The 15,865-nt window shown below is 39.4% G+C and overlaps 1 protein-coding gene across 2 annotated transcripts; it reads left to right on the top strand.

Annotated features, from left to right (window-relative positions):
- The first annotated feature begins 251 nt into the window (after positions 1-251).
- LOC131948735 (procathepsin L) lies at positions 252-15,857 on the top strand. Of its 2 annotated transcripts, none has more exons than XM_059310410.1 (9): positions 252-409; positions 7,154-7,388; positions 8,269-8,411; positions 8,849-8,998; positions 9,648-9,680; positions 12,102-12,293; positions 13,160-13,328; positions 13,566-13,671; positions 14,804-15,857. In XM_059310410.1, exons 2-9 carry the CDS (start codon positions 7,166-7,168, stop codon positions 14,901-14,903), a joined length of 1,116 nt encoding a protein of 371 aa, XP_059166393.1. In that variant the 5' UTR covers positions 252-409; positions 7,154-7,165; the 3' UTR covers positions 14,904-15,857. The 2 variants fall into 2 exon arrangements, with proteins under 2 accessions (XP_059166393.1, XP_059166394.1); XM_059310411.1 differs by lacking the exon at positions 252-409 and adding an exon at positions 6,300-6,446.
- The last annotated feature ends 8 nt before the right edge of the window (positions 15,858-15,865 follow it).

The following is a 15,865-nucleotide window of genomic DNA, read 5'->3' as shown; positions in this document are numbered from 1 at the left end:
AAATAAGGGCTTGAATTTAAATTCAGTTTCTGGATCTAGATAGCATTATTTTTTTTATAAAAAATGCGACAGTGTGTCGTCACACTCTCGGAACATCACCCTCCCTCATCAAATATTGTCACAAAAATCCCCCTCCCCAGAACAGAGCAGGGAGAAAAAGTGTTTTGTTACATTAAAGGAAGATAATAACTTCCAACTATTGTCGCGTTTTTATTGTACAGGTTATCTTTCTTCTCAAAAACAAGTGACGTAGAGTCACATGACAGCAATCATATGACTGATTCGGTTTTAGGACAGGTGCAGTAGATTTCTATTTTCGAAGAAGTTTAAGACATTGAATTAGAATTACAGTATAACATCACGCTCAGCCAGTCAAACCTAGATTCTTCAACTAAGCCAGAAACAAAATGTAAGTAGTTTAACAAAAGTAAAAAGTAAAGTCTAGCCGTCTAGCCCATCATTTGTTTGAGATTAAATTTTGTATATTTTCTCATTAGATTTTATTTTACTTTTAGATAGACATTGCAAGTCTTAGTCTTTTTTTTTTAGCCTTTAGTTGGCTTTAGCCTAAAGCCTTTTAGCAGGTCTTTAGGACTTTTAAGACTTAGATCTAGATCTACATCTAGGACTTAGAATCTAATCTAGATCTAGATCTAGATTCTAGATCAACTAGATGATTATTGCTGCATAATAAATTAATAATAGTGCACACCTCCACTTCGCCCACCCCCACTTTACTTTACCTCTTTAAAAAAGTCTTTGAATCTCCATGCTCGCCTTTGAGTCTTTGTGTCATCTGCTAGATCTAGACTAGATCTAGACTAGTCTTTAATATGAATATTTGAATATAATCAATATATCCCCATGCTCATCTCATGAAAAAATAACTCCCAGCTAGGCTGAGCCCTGAGAGTCTGCAAAAATTAAATTACCAATTAAAATTAAAGTACCAATTAAAATTAAATTACCAATTAAAATTAAAGTACCATATCATATTTTAGCCCCAATATCTCCATTATCCTCATTATCTAGATCTAGAATCTAGACTAGATCTAGATCTAGTAGTTTTCATACTATTTTTAAATTTAAAAAAGGCCAAGGCTATTCCCAGTCGACTGTGAATAGCCCCAATACAGCTATTCCCAGTCAGCTGTCATTTCATGCTGAATATGACTGGGAAAAATATCTTAGAATAATAAAAGCATTTATTATGACTGGGGAGTGAGGTGTAGAGAGCAGTGCTATTTTTATTCTGTTATATTTTCATTAAAAAAAATATGGTTTAAGTTTAGCCTTTAGGCTCATATCTGCTACGTCAGTCGTAGATGAACTTATCAATTATCATATGCTCTCTAAATCTATACTAGGCTGATTAATAGATATAGTAATTTTTAAATAAATAATATTAATTATGCATCAGTTTAGTTAGTAGTTCACATTGCAATTCAACTGTCAATTACCATTTAAAATTCGCATATTATATATAACAAATATCAGGTGAAATAGGATGCCCTTTTTCATCAGCTATAATTCAGTTTCCATCACACTTTTTTAAAGTGTTTTTTCTCTCAGCAAAAATCTAAGGGACAAGTCTTTTTTTTTTTTTTTTTTTTTTTTTTTTTTTTTTTTTTTTTCAGATATGCCATTAATCACGTCAAAAACGATTAAAAAATAATCAAACATAACCCTTTCATGAACAACAGGGAAAACACATTTAGATAATAGAGGCATAAATTAAGTGTCAAAAGACAAGGCATGTGATGGGTTCAAACCCACACCTTCTGGGGGCTCGAACACGCACCTTCCGGCACAGCAGTCACAACTTGATGCTTAATTTGGTGTTTTTACCATTAAATATGCCACAGTCACAACTTGATGCTTAATTTGGGGTTTTTACCATTAAATATGCCACAGTCACGACTTGGTGCTTAATTTGGGGTTTTTACCATTAAATATGCCACAGTCACAACAGTGAATAGCCTAAATTAAATACTGCTATTCCTAGTTGACTGGGAATAGACAGTTAGTTAAAAAAAATAACTAGGCCTAAAATTTTAAATTGTTAGTGAATAGCTAATATTTAGATCTAAACCTAGCTAGATTCTAATTCTAGATCACTCCGAGGTGATAAGTGGTTCTTCACCCTTAGCCTTAACTCTTGTAACCTGAACCCCACCAGTTTTTTATGTGAATTCAATGCCCCCCCCCCTTCCTAATATTAATAGTTCTAATATCTGCACTGACCAAAGCTAATTGTCAACCATTTAAGTCGGATGTGTGTCTTTACCTCCACCAAACCCCTTGGGCTGACTGAGACTCACTGAACACCTCGGGGGTCGATCAAACGCAGGTTAAGAACCACTCGATCTAATTCTAATCCACATTCTAGATCTACAATAGTAGGACAATCTAGTTAAATCTAAAGTCTTGATCAAATTCTATAGACCTGATCTAGATAACATCTAGATAGTATTACTATAGTATTACTTCTAAATACCTAGCGAGGTCTAGCTCTCGAGTGTAGATCTATTCTGGATCAAGGTCTTTTATTAATTATTTAATAGGCCTCAATTTGTAATATTATAATGATGTTTCAATTTAGATTTTCAAAAACTTTAGTTGATGGTGGATAGACACTATTCTCACAAAAGCAACCAAAACAAGAGTAAAATAGGAAACGTAGAAAACTTTCTAGATCTAGCATTTTACCACTCTACCATGTTGCGTCTTGCATTTTATTCTCACCCTTCAACTAAGTTCAACACTCTTCTGCGCTTTCAACAGCTTAGTAAGTAGATCCAGTAACCTTTCTGACAGTTTAAAATTGTACTGTTTCCTAACTAAACTATTCCAAGCCTGTTATCAGGTGGCCTCTGACCAGAGGCGTATCTATTAATTCAAGTGCCCGGGGCAGACCATCAATTTTGCACCCCTTCCCTCCCATTTCTATATATCGTTATTCCTGTCTGTGAAAAAGCGCCCCTACCACAGTTGGAAAGGTTTGTGGCCCTTCTTACCAGTTACTACCCTGTAATATTTTCTATTTCGGTGTCTCCAAATGGATGTAGAAAACAGTTAACTCAGTGTGTAAAACCTTGTAGTCATTTATTTTTGTAATTCCGACTGTGTATAATTCAATACTTCAGCTTAAAACGAGCTTTTAAAGTAATGTTTCAACCCCTTTTGGCGGCCTTTTATGGTCAGCGCCCGGGGCGGCCGCCCCACCCGCCCTTCCCTAGCTACGCCACTGCCTCTGACCCCCAAATGATGGCTTAGGGCTGTTACCTAGTTTGTGTCATGTTAACCAGAGGATCCTTACTTTTAGATGAACAAAAACTTGGCCGCATCTCATTCTTATTTGAATGTGAGACTTAGATTCTAGCTGATCTCAATCTGCCCTGGCTTGAAGACATTTTTTAAAAATATTCATACATTTTTCTTTACAGAACAAAATAGAATGATAAAAATTCTTATGTATCATTTTTATGTTTATACATATACATTTTTCTACCCAACAAAAGCTAAGAATTCTTGTCATGTATACCATCCTACATGTTTTAAAAGGATATTTGCTGGGATATATAAATTTTTTTTATTGATAATTAAGTAAACTGTATCTAATTCTGATTTACCAAGTATTAAAAGTGTTAAAAACTTTTTACCATTTGGTATAATAGCATTACTATTCTGACACTTTGTGTTGGTGTGTGATGTACACATCCCATTGTGTTGGTGTGTGATGTACACATCCCATTGTGTTGGTGTGTGATGTACACATCCCATTGTGTTGGTGTGTGATGTACACATCCCATGGTGTTGGTGTGTGATGTACACATCCCATTGTGTTGGTGTGTGATGTACACATCCCAATTTCCCATTGTGTTGGTGTGTGATGTACACATCCCATTGTGTTGGTGTGTGATGTACACATCCCATTGTGTTGGTGTGTGATGTACACATCCCATGGTGTTGGTGTGTGATGTACACATCCCATGTGTGTGATGTACACATCCCATGATCTTGTGTGATGTACACATCCCATTGTGTTGGTGTGTGATGTACACATCCCATGTGTGTGATGTACACATCCTATTGTGTTGGTGTGTGATGTACACATCCCATTGTGTTGGTGTGTGATGTACACATCCCATTGTGTTGGTGTGTGATGTACACATCCCATTGTGTTGGTGTGTGATGTACACATCCCATGCATCCCATGGTGTTGGTGTGTGATGTACACATCCCATTGTGTTGGTGTGTGATGTACACATCCCATTGTGTTGGTGTGTGATGTACACATCCCATGGTGTTGGTGTGTGATGTACACATCCCATTGTGTTGGTGTTTGATGTACACATCCCATGTGTGTGATGTACACATCCCATTGTGTTGGTGTGTGATGTACACATCCCATTGTGTTGGTGTGTGATGTACACATCCCATTGTGTTGGTGTGTGATGTACACATCCCATGGTGTTGGTGTGTGATGTACACATCCCATTGTGTTGGTGTGTGATGTACACATCCCAATTTCCCATTGTGTTGGTGTGTGATGTACACATCCCATTGTGTTGGTGTGTGATGTACACATCCCATTGTGTTGGTGTGTGATGTACACATCCCATGGTGTTGGTGTGTGATGTACACATCCCATGTGTGTGATGTACACATCCCATGATCTTGTGTGATGTACACATCCCATTGTGTTGGTGTGTGATGTACACATCCCATGTGTGTGATGTACACATCCTATTGTGTTGGTGTGTGATGTACACATCCCATTGTGTTGGTGTGTGATGTACACATCCCATTGTGTTGGTGTGTGATGTACACATCCCATTGTGTTGGTGTGTGATGTACACATCCCATGCATCCCATGGTGTTGGTGTGTGATGTACACATCCCATTGTGTTGGTGTGTGATGTACACATCCCATTGTGTTGGTGTGTGATGTACACATCCCATGGTGTTGGTGTGTGATGTACACATCCCATTGTGTTGGTGTTTGATGTACACATCCCATGTGTGTGATGTACACATCCCATTGTGTTGGTGTGTGATGTACACATCCCATTGTGTTGGTGTGTGATGTACACATCCCATGGTGTTGGTGTGTGATGTACACATCCCATGGTGTTGGTGTGTGATGTACACATCCCATTGTGTTGGTGTGTGATGTACACATCCCATGTGTGTGATGTACACATCCCAAGGTGTTGGTGTGATGTACACATCCCATTGTGTTGGTGTGTGATGTACACATCCCATTGTGTTGGTGTGTGATGTACACATCCCATGGTGTTGGTGTGTGATGTACACATCCCATTGTGTTGGTGTTTGATGTACACATCCCATGTGTGTGATGTACACATCCCATTGTGTTGGTGTGTGATGTACACATCCCATGATCTTGTGTGATGTACACATCCCATGATCTTGTGTGATGTACACATCCCATTGTGTTGGTGTGTGATTAAAAAAACATCCTTAAGTCATTGAGTGCCATTGAATGCGCGGCGGAAAGTATTTGATATACTGAGCCATTTAACCCATTTTGATGCCATCTAGTCACGTGACTCTAGACATCGAGCAGGCCGTTCACTGTGTTGAGATATTGAGGCGGCCTCTCTCACGTGACCTCTAGTCACGAGGACAGCGATGAGTTGTTGTGACAAAACAACTGATCTGACTCAAGGTCGGCCTGAAGGAAGATGACTCTCAGTAACGGGTTACCCTGAAGTTTCCACCATGAGTCACTGACCGAAGTGTGGAACTTTGACAGGTTTTTTTACTTCCTAGAGTGGAAGTACAGCACAACTTGTCCAACATTTTTTATCAATTCAAATATGTTGCTAGATCGTTGGTTTTCTCAAATTATCGCCCACAGTTGACACACTGTTCCTAAACGTGCTACAAAAGCTACATACACACTACAGCACCAGCTACATACATGCTACAACATCCGCTACATTGACACACACCTGATTTATACATTATTGATAACTGCTGCACATACGCATTATTAACACACCATAGTGTCAACAACTTCAAGGGTCTAACAGGATAGAAATGTCACTCCCCCCTTCGTACTTCTCTAAAAGTATACGACCAAAGTAGCATGCATCGGACTCTTCAACTTCCTTTAGCTAATGAAACAACCCTAATTAGTCGTGTGACCGGTCAACTGCGTCATTGTGTGAACGCCTACTAATTTCTTGTAGCAGAACACACCGAAAGTCCAAACGACAAAAAGTGGGTCAGCCTAAGGTGGTACCGTGTGTAGTCGTACCACGTGACACTATTGTTGTTTGGGTCATGTGATCTATGAGCATGTGACACCAGGTTTATAAAGTGTCGCGGACGAATTCGACGCACTATAGATAATAGATATAGAATCAACTAGATCTAGATCTTAACATCTCTAGTCTAGATCCTCGCTGGTAAAAGTAAGTTGGTAATTTTTATCCTGGTATATTCGAAGCTTAAGTATTTTGAAAGTAGATGTCTAGAGCCTAGATCCTTTGTTTTTTTTTCTACGTAGGCCTAGTATAACATCATAGCAACAGTGTATGTAGCATGCATACTTACTTATTACTTACTGACACTGTATCAGTGTATTGTATAGTATAATAACAATTTATTTATAGGTATGAATAATTTTATAAATAGTAACAGTAGACCTATAGTATAGTATGGCCTAAAGGCATTTTTAGCCTACTTTACTGAACAACTTTATGTAGTTATGTAGTCTGTTATGGGCAGTCAGACGGAGAGTTATGGTAGGCCTAACTACGGTCTGCTGTGTTTTGTTAAGTGTGTAGCCAAGTATGTTAGTACATCGGAAAAAGATCTAGTCTGTTGTAAAGGTCACGGCTATTTTACGCATAGATTTGAATGGGCCTTACATCAGATCGTAAATAACAAGGCAACTAAGATCCTGGCTACCTTTCTAACCAAGCTAGAATCTATTTTGTTCTTGTTACCCAACGTTACCACAATGAGTCACCACATTGTCTGTGAGAGAAATATCAGGCGTTTTTACTTCCTGGAAGTCTAACATTACCTTAGTGCAAACCTACACACTACACATTCTCCTTGGTGCCTCAAACCTGATATCTTCGTGTGAGATTTTAAAGTAAAATTATTTCCTCAGAGACTTGCCACCATGCTGAAGTCAGCCCTTGTCTTGTTGTGTGTGGGCTATGCCATAGCTGGGCCAACGTACATGAAGTATTTTAAGATAGAACCCTCCATGAAGGTGGCAGACTTGAAAGCTCCTGCCTACCCTGACCATGGGGTCAACAAGCTTGGGGACGCTGCTGGGGCCGTGTACAAACTTTCCTATGCTGACTACCAGGACACATGGCTCAGTTTTAAGGCCACTCATGGTAAGATCTCAAACTTTCCTATGCTGACTACCAGGACACATGGCTCAGTTTTAAGGCCACTCATGGTAAGATCTCAAACTTTCCTATGCTGACTACCAGGACACATGGCTCAGTTTTAAGGCCACTCATGGTAAGATCTCAAACTTTCCTATGCTGACTACCAGGACACATGGCTCAGTTTTAAGGCCACTCATGGTAAGATCTCAAACTTTCCTATGCTGACTACCAGGACACATGGCTCAGTTTTAAGGCCACTCATGGTAAGATCTCAAACTTTCCTATGCTGACTACCAGGACACATGGCTCAGTTTTAAGGCCACTCATGGTAAGATCTCAAACTTTCCTATGCTGACTACCAGGACACATGGCTCAGTTTTAAGGCCACTCATGGTAAGATCTCAAACTTTCCTATGCTGACTACCAGGACACATGGCTCAGTTTTAAGGCCACTCATGGTAAGATCTCAAACTTTCCTATGCTGACTACCAGGACACATGGCTCAGTTTTAAGGCCACTCATGGTAAGATACAAGGCAGCTTGAAGGTGCTGTAGTTTCTTGACTTTATAAGTCATATCATCTAGATTAGATACGGCAGATTTTTTTCTATTGTAGTTTCTACTTTGCTTCAAGTCATAGCTGTGTAGCTATAGACAAGATGATACTCACTGCTTACTTACTGACCCCCCCCCCCCCCCCCCCCCGCCATTATTTCGACAAGACATTGTGCTGTAGCACTAGTTGCCTGTCCCCCCCCCCCCACATAGCTGTATTATTTAGACAAGGTACTGTAGGTGTAGTTGCCTGTCTCCCCCCCCCCCCCCCCCCCATATCCGTATTATTTAGAGAAGGTACTGTAACACTAGTTGCCTGTCCCCCCAGACAAGAAGTACAGCAGTGAGGAGGAAGAGAGGAAGAGATATGGCATCTTTATGGAGAACATCAACTTCATTGAGTCCCACAACTGGAAGTATCACAACGGCCATTCCACCTTCTACATGGATGTCAACCAGTTCACTGACCTGGTATGTGTCAACTGTCACTCTTAAATACAAATGTCAACACATAATATTCACTCTTAAATACAAATGTCAACACATAATATTCACTCTTAAATACAAATGTCAACACATAATATTCACTCTTTAATACAAATGTCAACACATAATATTCACTCTTAAATACAAATGTCAACACATAATATTCACTCTTTAATACAAATGTCAACACATAATATTCACTCTTAAATACAAATGTCAACACATAATATTCACTCTAAAATACAAATGTCAACACATAATATTCACTCTAAAATACAAATGTCGTCACATAATATTCACTCTTTAATACAAATGTCAACACATAAATAATATTCTCTCTTAAATACAAATGTCAACACATAATATTCACTCTTAAATACAAATGTCAACACATGACTGTCATTTGTTTTGACCAACTTCAGACCAATGAAGAATACAGGCAGCTGAATGGATTTTTCAGCAACCGCACCAAGCCCAATCGCAACTGCAATGAATATCACCCCTCCTCCAAGACAGTGGCAGACAGCATTGACTGGAGAAGTGAGGGATATGTCACACCAATTAAAAACCAGGTATTTTAGGGATATGTCACACCAATTAAAAACCAGGTATTTTAGGGATATGTCACACCAATTAAAAATCAGGTATTTTAGGGATATGTCACACCAATTAAAAACCAGGTATTTTAGCGATATGTCACACCAGTTTCAAACTCCTTGAATGACCTTTTTAGAATTTTGTATTGACAAGTTTCAAACTCCTTGAATGACCAATTAGAATTTTGTATTGACAAGTTTCAAACTCCTTGAATGACCAAAAAGAATTTTGTATTGACATGTTTCCTTGAATCACCTTTTAGAACTTTGTATTGACAAGTTTCAAACTCCTTGAATGACCTTTTAGAATTTTGTATTGACATGTTTCCTTGAATGACCTTTTAGAATTTTGTATTGACATGTTTCAAACTCCTTGAATGACCTTTTTAGAATTTTGTATTGACATGTTTCAAACTCCTTGAATGACCTTTTAGAATTTTGTATTGACATGTTTCCTTGAATGACCTTTTAGAATTTTGTATTGGCATGTTTCCCTGAATGACCTTTTAGAATTTTGTATTGACATGTTTCCTTGAATGACCTTTTAGAATTTTGTATTGGCATGTTTCCCTGAATGACCTTTTAGAATTTTGTATTGACATGTTTCAATAATTTGTTTTTACAGGGACAATGTGGCTCCTGCTGGTCCTTTAGCACTGTAAGTTTCCTCTTGCCACTTTTTTACTTTATGGTAGAAATCTAATTACAGAGTATAGAGAAAGTCTTGTCCGTATGTCTGTATGTGTGTGTGTATGTATGTATGTCTGTAAACACGATAACTTGAGTACCGTTATAGCTAGGTTGATGAAATTTCATATACAAGTATTATATCAAAATCGTAGATCCGCCTCGACTTTTGAGAGATTTCTGATAACTGGAAGTGAAACTTTTTTACTTTCAATTTTTTCAAAAGCCTATAACTTGAGTACTATGTGAATTTATAAAGTACTGATAGTATCCCGCACTATTATGCACATTTTGTTTGTCGTTCACTTGGTGTGCAATTTTTTTCTACAAGATTCTATTCTATTATAAAAAGTTTAAGTAATTAAAAATGGATTAAAAATATTGTTTATATCCCGAGTTGCCATCCCGGGTAGTGTTATATAAGAATATTCGAGAAAATTTAGGGGAGATCACTCCTGGTTTATTTATTAACAATGGACAAGATAGCAACCAAGTATCACAAACCCCAATACATTTTGTTTCTTTTGCAATTTGTGCATCTTTTGATAAATTCTACAAAATATAATTGACTATATTACTCTTTATTTGATTGAAACAAATGCAAGTACTTAAGTGATATATCTTAGTAAATTAGTTTCTTGTGATTTGGTCTAACCCATTGAACCAGATGCTGGTTCATGGCCTAATGCTGCCATGTTTGGTCTAACCCATTGAACCAAATGTTGGTTCATGGCCTAATGCTACCATGTTTGGTCTGAGCCATTGCTGGTCCATGGCCTAATGCTGCCATGTTTTATATAACCCATTGCTGGTTCGTGGCCTAATGCTGCCATGTTTGGTCTAACCCATTGAACCAAATGCTGGTTCATGGCCTAATGCTACCATGTTTGGTCTGAGCCATTGCTGGTCCATGGCCTAATGCTGCCATGTTTTATATAACCCATTGCTGGTTCATGGCCTAATGCTACCATGTTTGGTCTGAGCCATTGCTGGTCCATGGCCTAATGCTGCCATGTTTTATATAACCCATTGCTGGTTCGTGGCCTAATGCTGCCATGTTTGGTCTAACCTATTGAACCAAATGCTGGTTCATGGCCTAATGCTACCATGTTTGGTCTAACCTATTGAACCAAATGCTGGTTCATGGCCTAATGCTACCATGTTTGGTCTAACCTATTGAACCAAATGCTGGTTCATGGCCTAATGCTACCATGTTTGGTCTAACCTATTGAACCAAATGCTGGTTCATGGCCTAATGCTACCATGTTTGGTCTAACCTATTGAACCAAATGCTGGTTCGTGGCCTAATGCTACCATGTTTGGTCTAACCTATTGAACCAAATGCTGGTTCGTGGCCTAATGCTGCCATGTTTGGTCTGAGCCATTGCTGGTTCATGGCCTAATGCTGCCATGTTTGGTCTAACCCATTGAACCAAATGCTGGTTCGTGGCCTAATGCTGCCATGTTTGGTCTAACCCATTGAACCAAATGCTGGTTCGTGGCCTAATGCTACCATGTTTGGTCTAACCTATTGAACCAAATGCTGGTTCATGGCCTAATGCTACCATGTTTGGTCTGAGCCATTGCTGGTCCATGGCCTAATGCTGCCATGTTTTATATAACCCATTGCTGGTTCGTGGCCTAATGCTGCCATGTTTGGTCTAACCTATTGAACCAAATGCTGGTTCATGGCCTAATGCTACCATGTTTGGTCTAACCTATTGAACCAAATGCTGGTTCATGGCCTAATGCTACCATGTTTGGTCTAACCTATTGAACCAAATGCTGGTTCATGGCCTAATGCTACCATGTTTGGTCTAACCTATTGAACCAAATGCTGGTTCATGGCCTAATGCTACCATGTTTGGTCTAACCTATTGAACCAAATGCTGGTTCGTGGCCTAATGCTACCATGTTTGGTCTAACCTATTGAACCAAATGCTGGTTCGTGGCCTAATGCTGCCATGTTTGGTCTGAGCCATTGCTGGTTCATGGCCTAATGCTGCCATGTTTGGTCTAACCCATTGAACCAAATGCTGGTTCGTGGCCTAATGCTGCCATGTTTGGTCTAACCCATTGAACCAAATGCTGGTTCGTGGCCTAATGCTGCCATGTTTGGTCTAACCTATTGAACCAAATGCTGGTTCATGGCCTAATGCTACCATGTTTGGTCTAACCTATTGAACCAAATGCTGGTTCATGGCCTAATGCTGCCATGTTTGGTCTAACCTATTGAACCAAATGCTGGTTCATGGCCTAATGCTGCCATGTTTGGTCTAACTTATTGAACCAAATGCTGGTTCATGGCCTAATGCTGCCATGTTTGGTCTAACCTATTGAACCAAATGCTGGTTCGTGGCCTAATGCTGCCATGTTTGTGTGGTCCTGGCAGACGGGGTCAGTGGAGGGCCAGTGGTTCAAGAAGAGTGGGAGCCTGGCGGTCCTGTCTGAGCAACAGCTGGTGGACTGCTCCAGCCAGTTTGGTGACCAGGGCTGTAACGGGGGACTCATGGACTACGCCTTTGAGTACATCATTAACGCTGGTGGCCTGGAGGCTGAAGATACCTACCCATATGAGGCTGTGGTAAGGGAAGCATTTGGTATCATGATATGTAGAGTACTGGATGACTGATTAAAGTCAGGTGTGTAGAATGCTGGGTGACTGATTAAAGTCAAATGTGTAGAGCACTGGATGACTGATTAAAGTCCAATGTGTAGAGCGCTGGATGACTGATTAAAGTCCAATGTGTAGAGCACTGGATGACTGATTAAAGTCCAATGTGTAGAGCACTGGATGACTGATTAAAGTCCAATGTGTAGAGCACTGGATGACTGATTAAAGTCAAATGTGTAGAGCGCTGAAAGACTGATTAAAGTCAAATGTGTAGAGCGCTGAATGACTGATTAAAGTCAAATGTGTAGAGCGCTGAAAGACTGATTAAAGTCAAATGTGTAGAGCGCTGAAAGACTGATTAAAGTCAAATGTGTAGAGCGCTGAATGACTGATTAAAGTCAAATGTGTAGAGCGCTGAAAGACTGATTAAAGTCAAATGTGTAGAGCGCTGAATGACTGATTAAAGTCAAATGTGTAGAGCGCTGAAAGACTGATTAAAGTCAAATGTGTAGAGCGCTGAAAGACTGATTAAAGTCAAATGTGTAGAGCGCTGAAAGACTGATTAAAGTCAAATGTGTAGAGCGCTGAATGACTGATTAAAGTCAAATGTGTAGAGCGCTGAATGACTGATTTAAGTCAAATGTGTAGAGCGCTGAAAGACTGATTAAAGTCAAATGTGTAGAGCGCTGAAAGACTGATTAAAGTCAAATGTGTAGAGCGCTGAATGACTGATTAAAGTCAGATGTGTAGAGTGCTGGATTAAAGTAAAAATGTGTAGAGTGCTGGATTATAAAATAGTTTGATGTGTTGTAACATTAACTGAACACCTCTGCCAGGACGACACCTGTCGCTTTGAGAAAGATAAAGTTGTGGCCACCATCAGTGCTTGCTCCGATGTAGTCCCACAAGAGAGTGAAGACGCTTTAAAAATTGCAGTAGGAAACATTGGACCTGTGTCTATTGCTATTGATGCCAGTGGCTCATCATTCCAGTCTTACAGAGGGGGTGAGTTTTTTTTTTGACAGAGGGAGGGGTGGCTGCTTGGATTTTATTGGGAGTTTAAGGTTTTTATGGTGGCTAACAATTGTAACTATTGTATGTTCCTCTTGTGACTACTGTATGTTCCTCGTGTGACTATTGTGTTACCCATGTGACTATTGTATGTTCCTCGTGTGACTATTGTGTTACCCATGTGACTATTGTATGTTCCTCGTGTGACTATTGTGTGGTGCTCCGCTGCAGGTGTCTACAACAACCCAGACTGTAGCCAGACACAGTTGGACCATGGAGTTTTGGCTGTAGGCTATGGCAGCAAGAATGGTCAGGACTTCTGGATTGTCAAAAACAGGTTAGGATTTTGTTGAAAATATCAATGTAAAAACAGGTTAGGATTTTGTTGAAAATATCATTCAAAAATTGTCTAATGAGCCATGGCTAAAAATACAGAAAGGGAGTTGAATCAAATAATTCTCAACTTTAGAAAAATGGTAGATAATGGACCACTAGTAATAGAGCAACAAGAGACAACATTAATAAAACTTGTGCTGGTATCTTCAAAATCTCGTTACCAACAAGACTTTGGCTACTACTGATACAATGACTCAACAGGACTGGACAGTTTCAATCCATGGTTTATTGCACTATTTCCCCACCAACAAGACTTTGGCTACTACTGATACAATCACTCAACAGGACTGGACAGTTTCAATCCATGGTTTATTGCACTATTTCCCCACCAACAAGTCAAACCTCACATCTCTATGTACCTTGTCACAATCTTTTTTAATATAAATCATTGAACAACACCCATCCTCTCACACCCCCTGCAGTACCTAAGATACCACCCATCCTCTCACACCCCAGCAGTACCTAAGATACCATGCCCACACTGAGCATGCCAGCAGTACCTAAGATACCACCCATCCTCTCACACCCCCAGCAGTACCTAAGATACCACCCATCCTCTCACACCCCCAGCAGTACCTAAGATACTACCCATCCTCTCACACCCCAGCAGTACCTAAGATACTACCCATCCTCTCACACCCCAGCAGTACCTAAGATACCATGCCCACACTGAGCATGCCAGCAGTACCTAAGATACCACCCATCCTCTCACACCCCCAGCAGTACCTAAGATACTACCCAACCTCTCACACCCCAGCAGTACCTAAGATACCATGCCCACACTGAGCATGCCAGCAGTACCTAAGATACTACCCATCCTCTCACACCCCCAGCAGTACCTAAGATACTACCCATCCTCTCACACCCCAGCAGTACCTAAGATACTACCCAACCTCTCACACCCCAGCAGTACCTAAGATACCATGCACACATTGAGCATGCCAGCAGTACCTAAGATACCACCCATCCTCTCACACCCCAGCAGTACCTAAGCTACCATGCCCACACTGAGCATGCCAGCAGTACCTAAGATACCATGCCCACACTGACCACGCCATTGTTTCTGTCCACAGCTGGGGTACAAGCTGGGGAGATAAAGGCTACATCCTGATGGCCAGAAATAAAGATAACCAGTGTGGTATAGCTACAGCTGCCAGCTTCCCTGTTGTTTAAACATTCCATGGTACAAGTGTTTGATTATATTGATGAGTACAATATTTCTTCTCTTGGTACAAGTGTTTGATTATATTGATGAGTACAATATTTCTTCTCATGGTAGAAATGTTTGATCATATCATTATTTCTATCTGCTCTGTGTTTTGAAATCAAGATTCAGCTGAAGTCAGGTTCTATTTTGTGCAACTTTTTAGAATAGTCTGCTGCTTACTGACATGCTTGAAAATAACTTTTTTAAAATTCTCTAAAATAAAAATGTACCAAGAAAATTAAATCCGTTTTTATCAGCTTAAAAATATCAATTTTTAAAAAAATAATGTCATTTTCTTCTTTACAGCAAAGAGATCTGTTTATATGCTCATAAAAATGTTTTACATCAAAATTATTGTGATTATATTTAAGTATTCTGAATACAAACAATTCAGAATAGCTTTTGTGTGGAGTGCCTTTGGCACCAACAAGTAGTTTTACAAACTGTGTGTATATAATTTACATTTATCACATTTTCCATGCCTTGTTCTAATAATATAATCTCCAGCCTATGGCACTCAATGTTTCAAAAAAGAAAGATCTGCGTGCTTTTTTTTGTGTGGTTTAAGGGTATTTTTTTATTTCAAGTCACAAGCCCTGCTTTTTCATCAAGTTTTTTATTGCTACGTCTCTGTGCCTTCAGTGGGCTAAGATTTATGCAGCTGAGACAATACAAAAATGTTTTGACATCAATACAACTAGTTCTAAAGCTACCTATTGTGTTAAAATGAAGACATCAAATAATAAAATTGTTTGATACAATGTGTTGTAACATTTTTAGATATTTCTTACACAAATATTGTTTGTATTTGAATCAGTGAGCATTTCAATGTGATGTTCCTGGTTCAGATAGTTGAGAACTGAGTGTCATAATATTGATTTGTTACATGTGTGAGACTGACAATAAATAGTGTTATTCAACATTTGCT

This window comes from Physella acuta, unplaced genomic scaffold (assembly GCF_028476545.2).
Source record: "Physella acuta isolate Inbredline_101_S28 unplaced genomic scaffold, ASM2847654v3 ptg000658l, whole genome shotgun sequence".
Taxonomy (NCBI): domain Eukaryota; kingdom Metazoa; phylum Mollusca; class Gastropoda; family Physidae; genus Physella; species Physella acuta.
The sequence above is the reverse complement of the archived record's forward strand: the minus strand, read 5'-3'. Positions and strand labels throughout refer to the sequence as shown.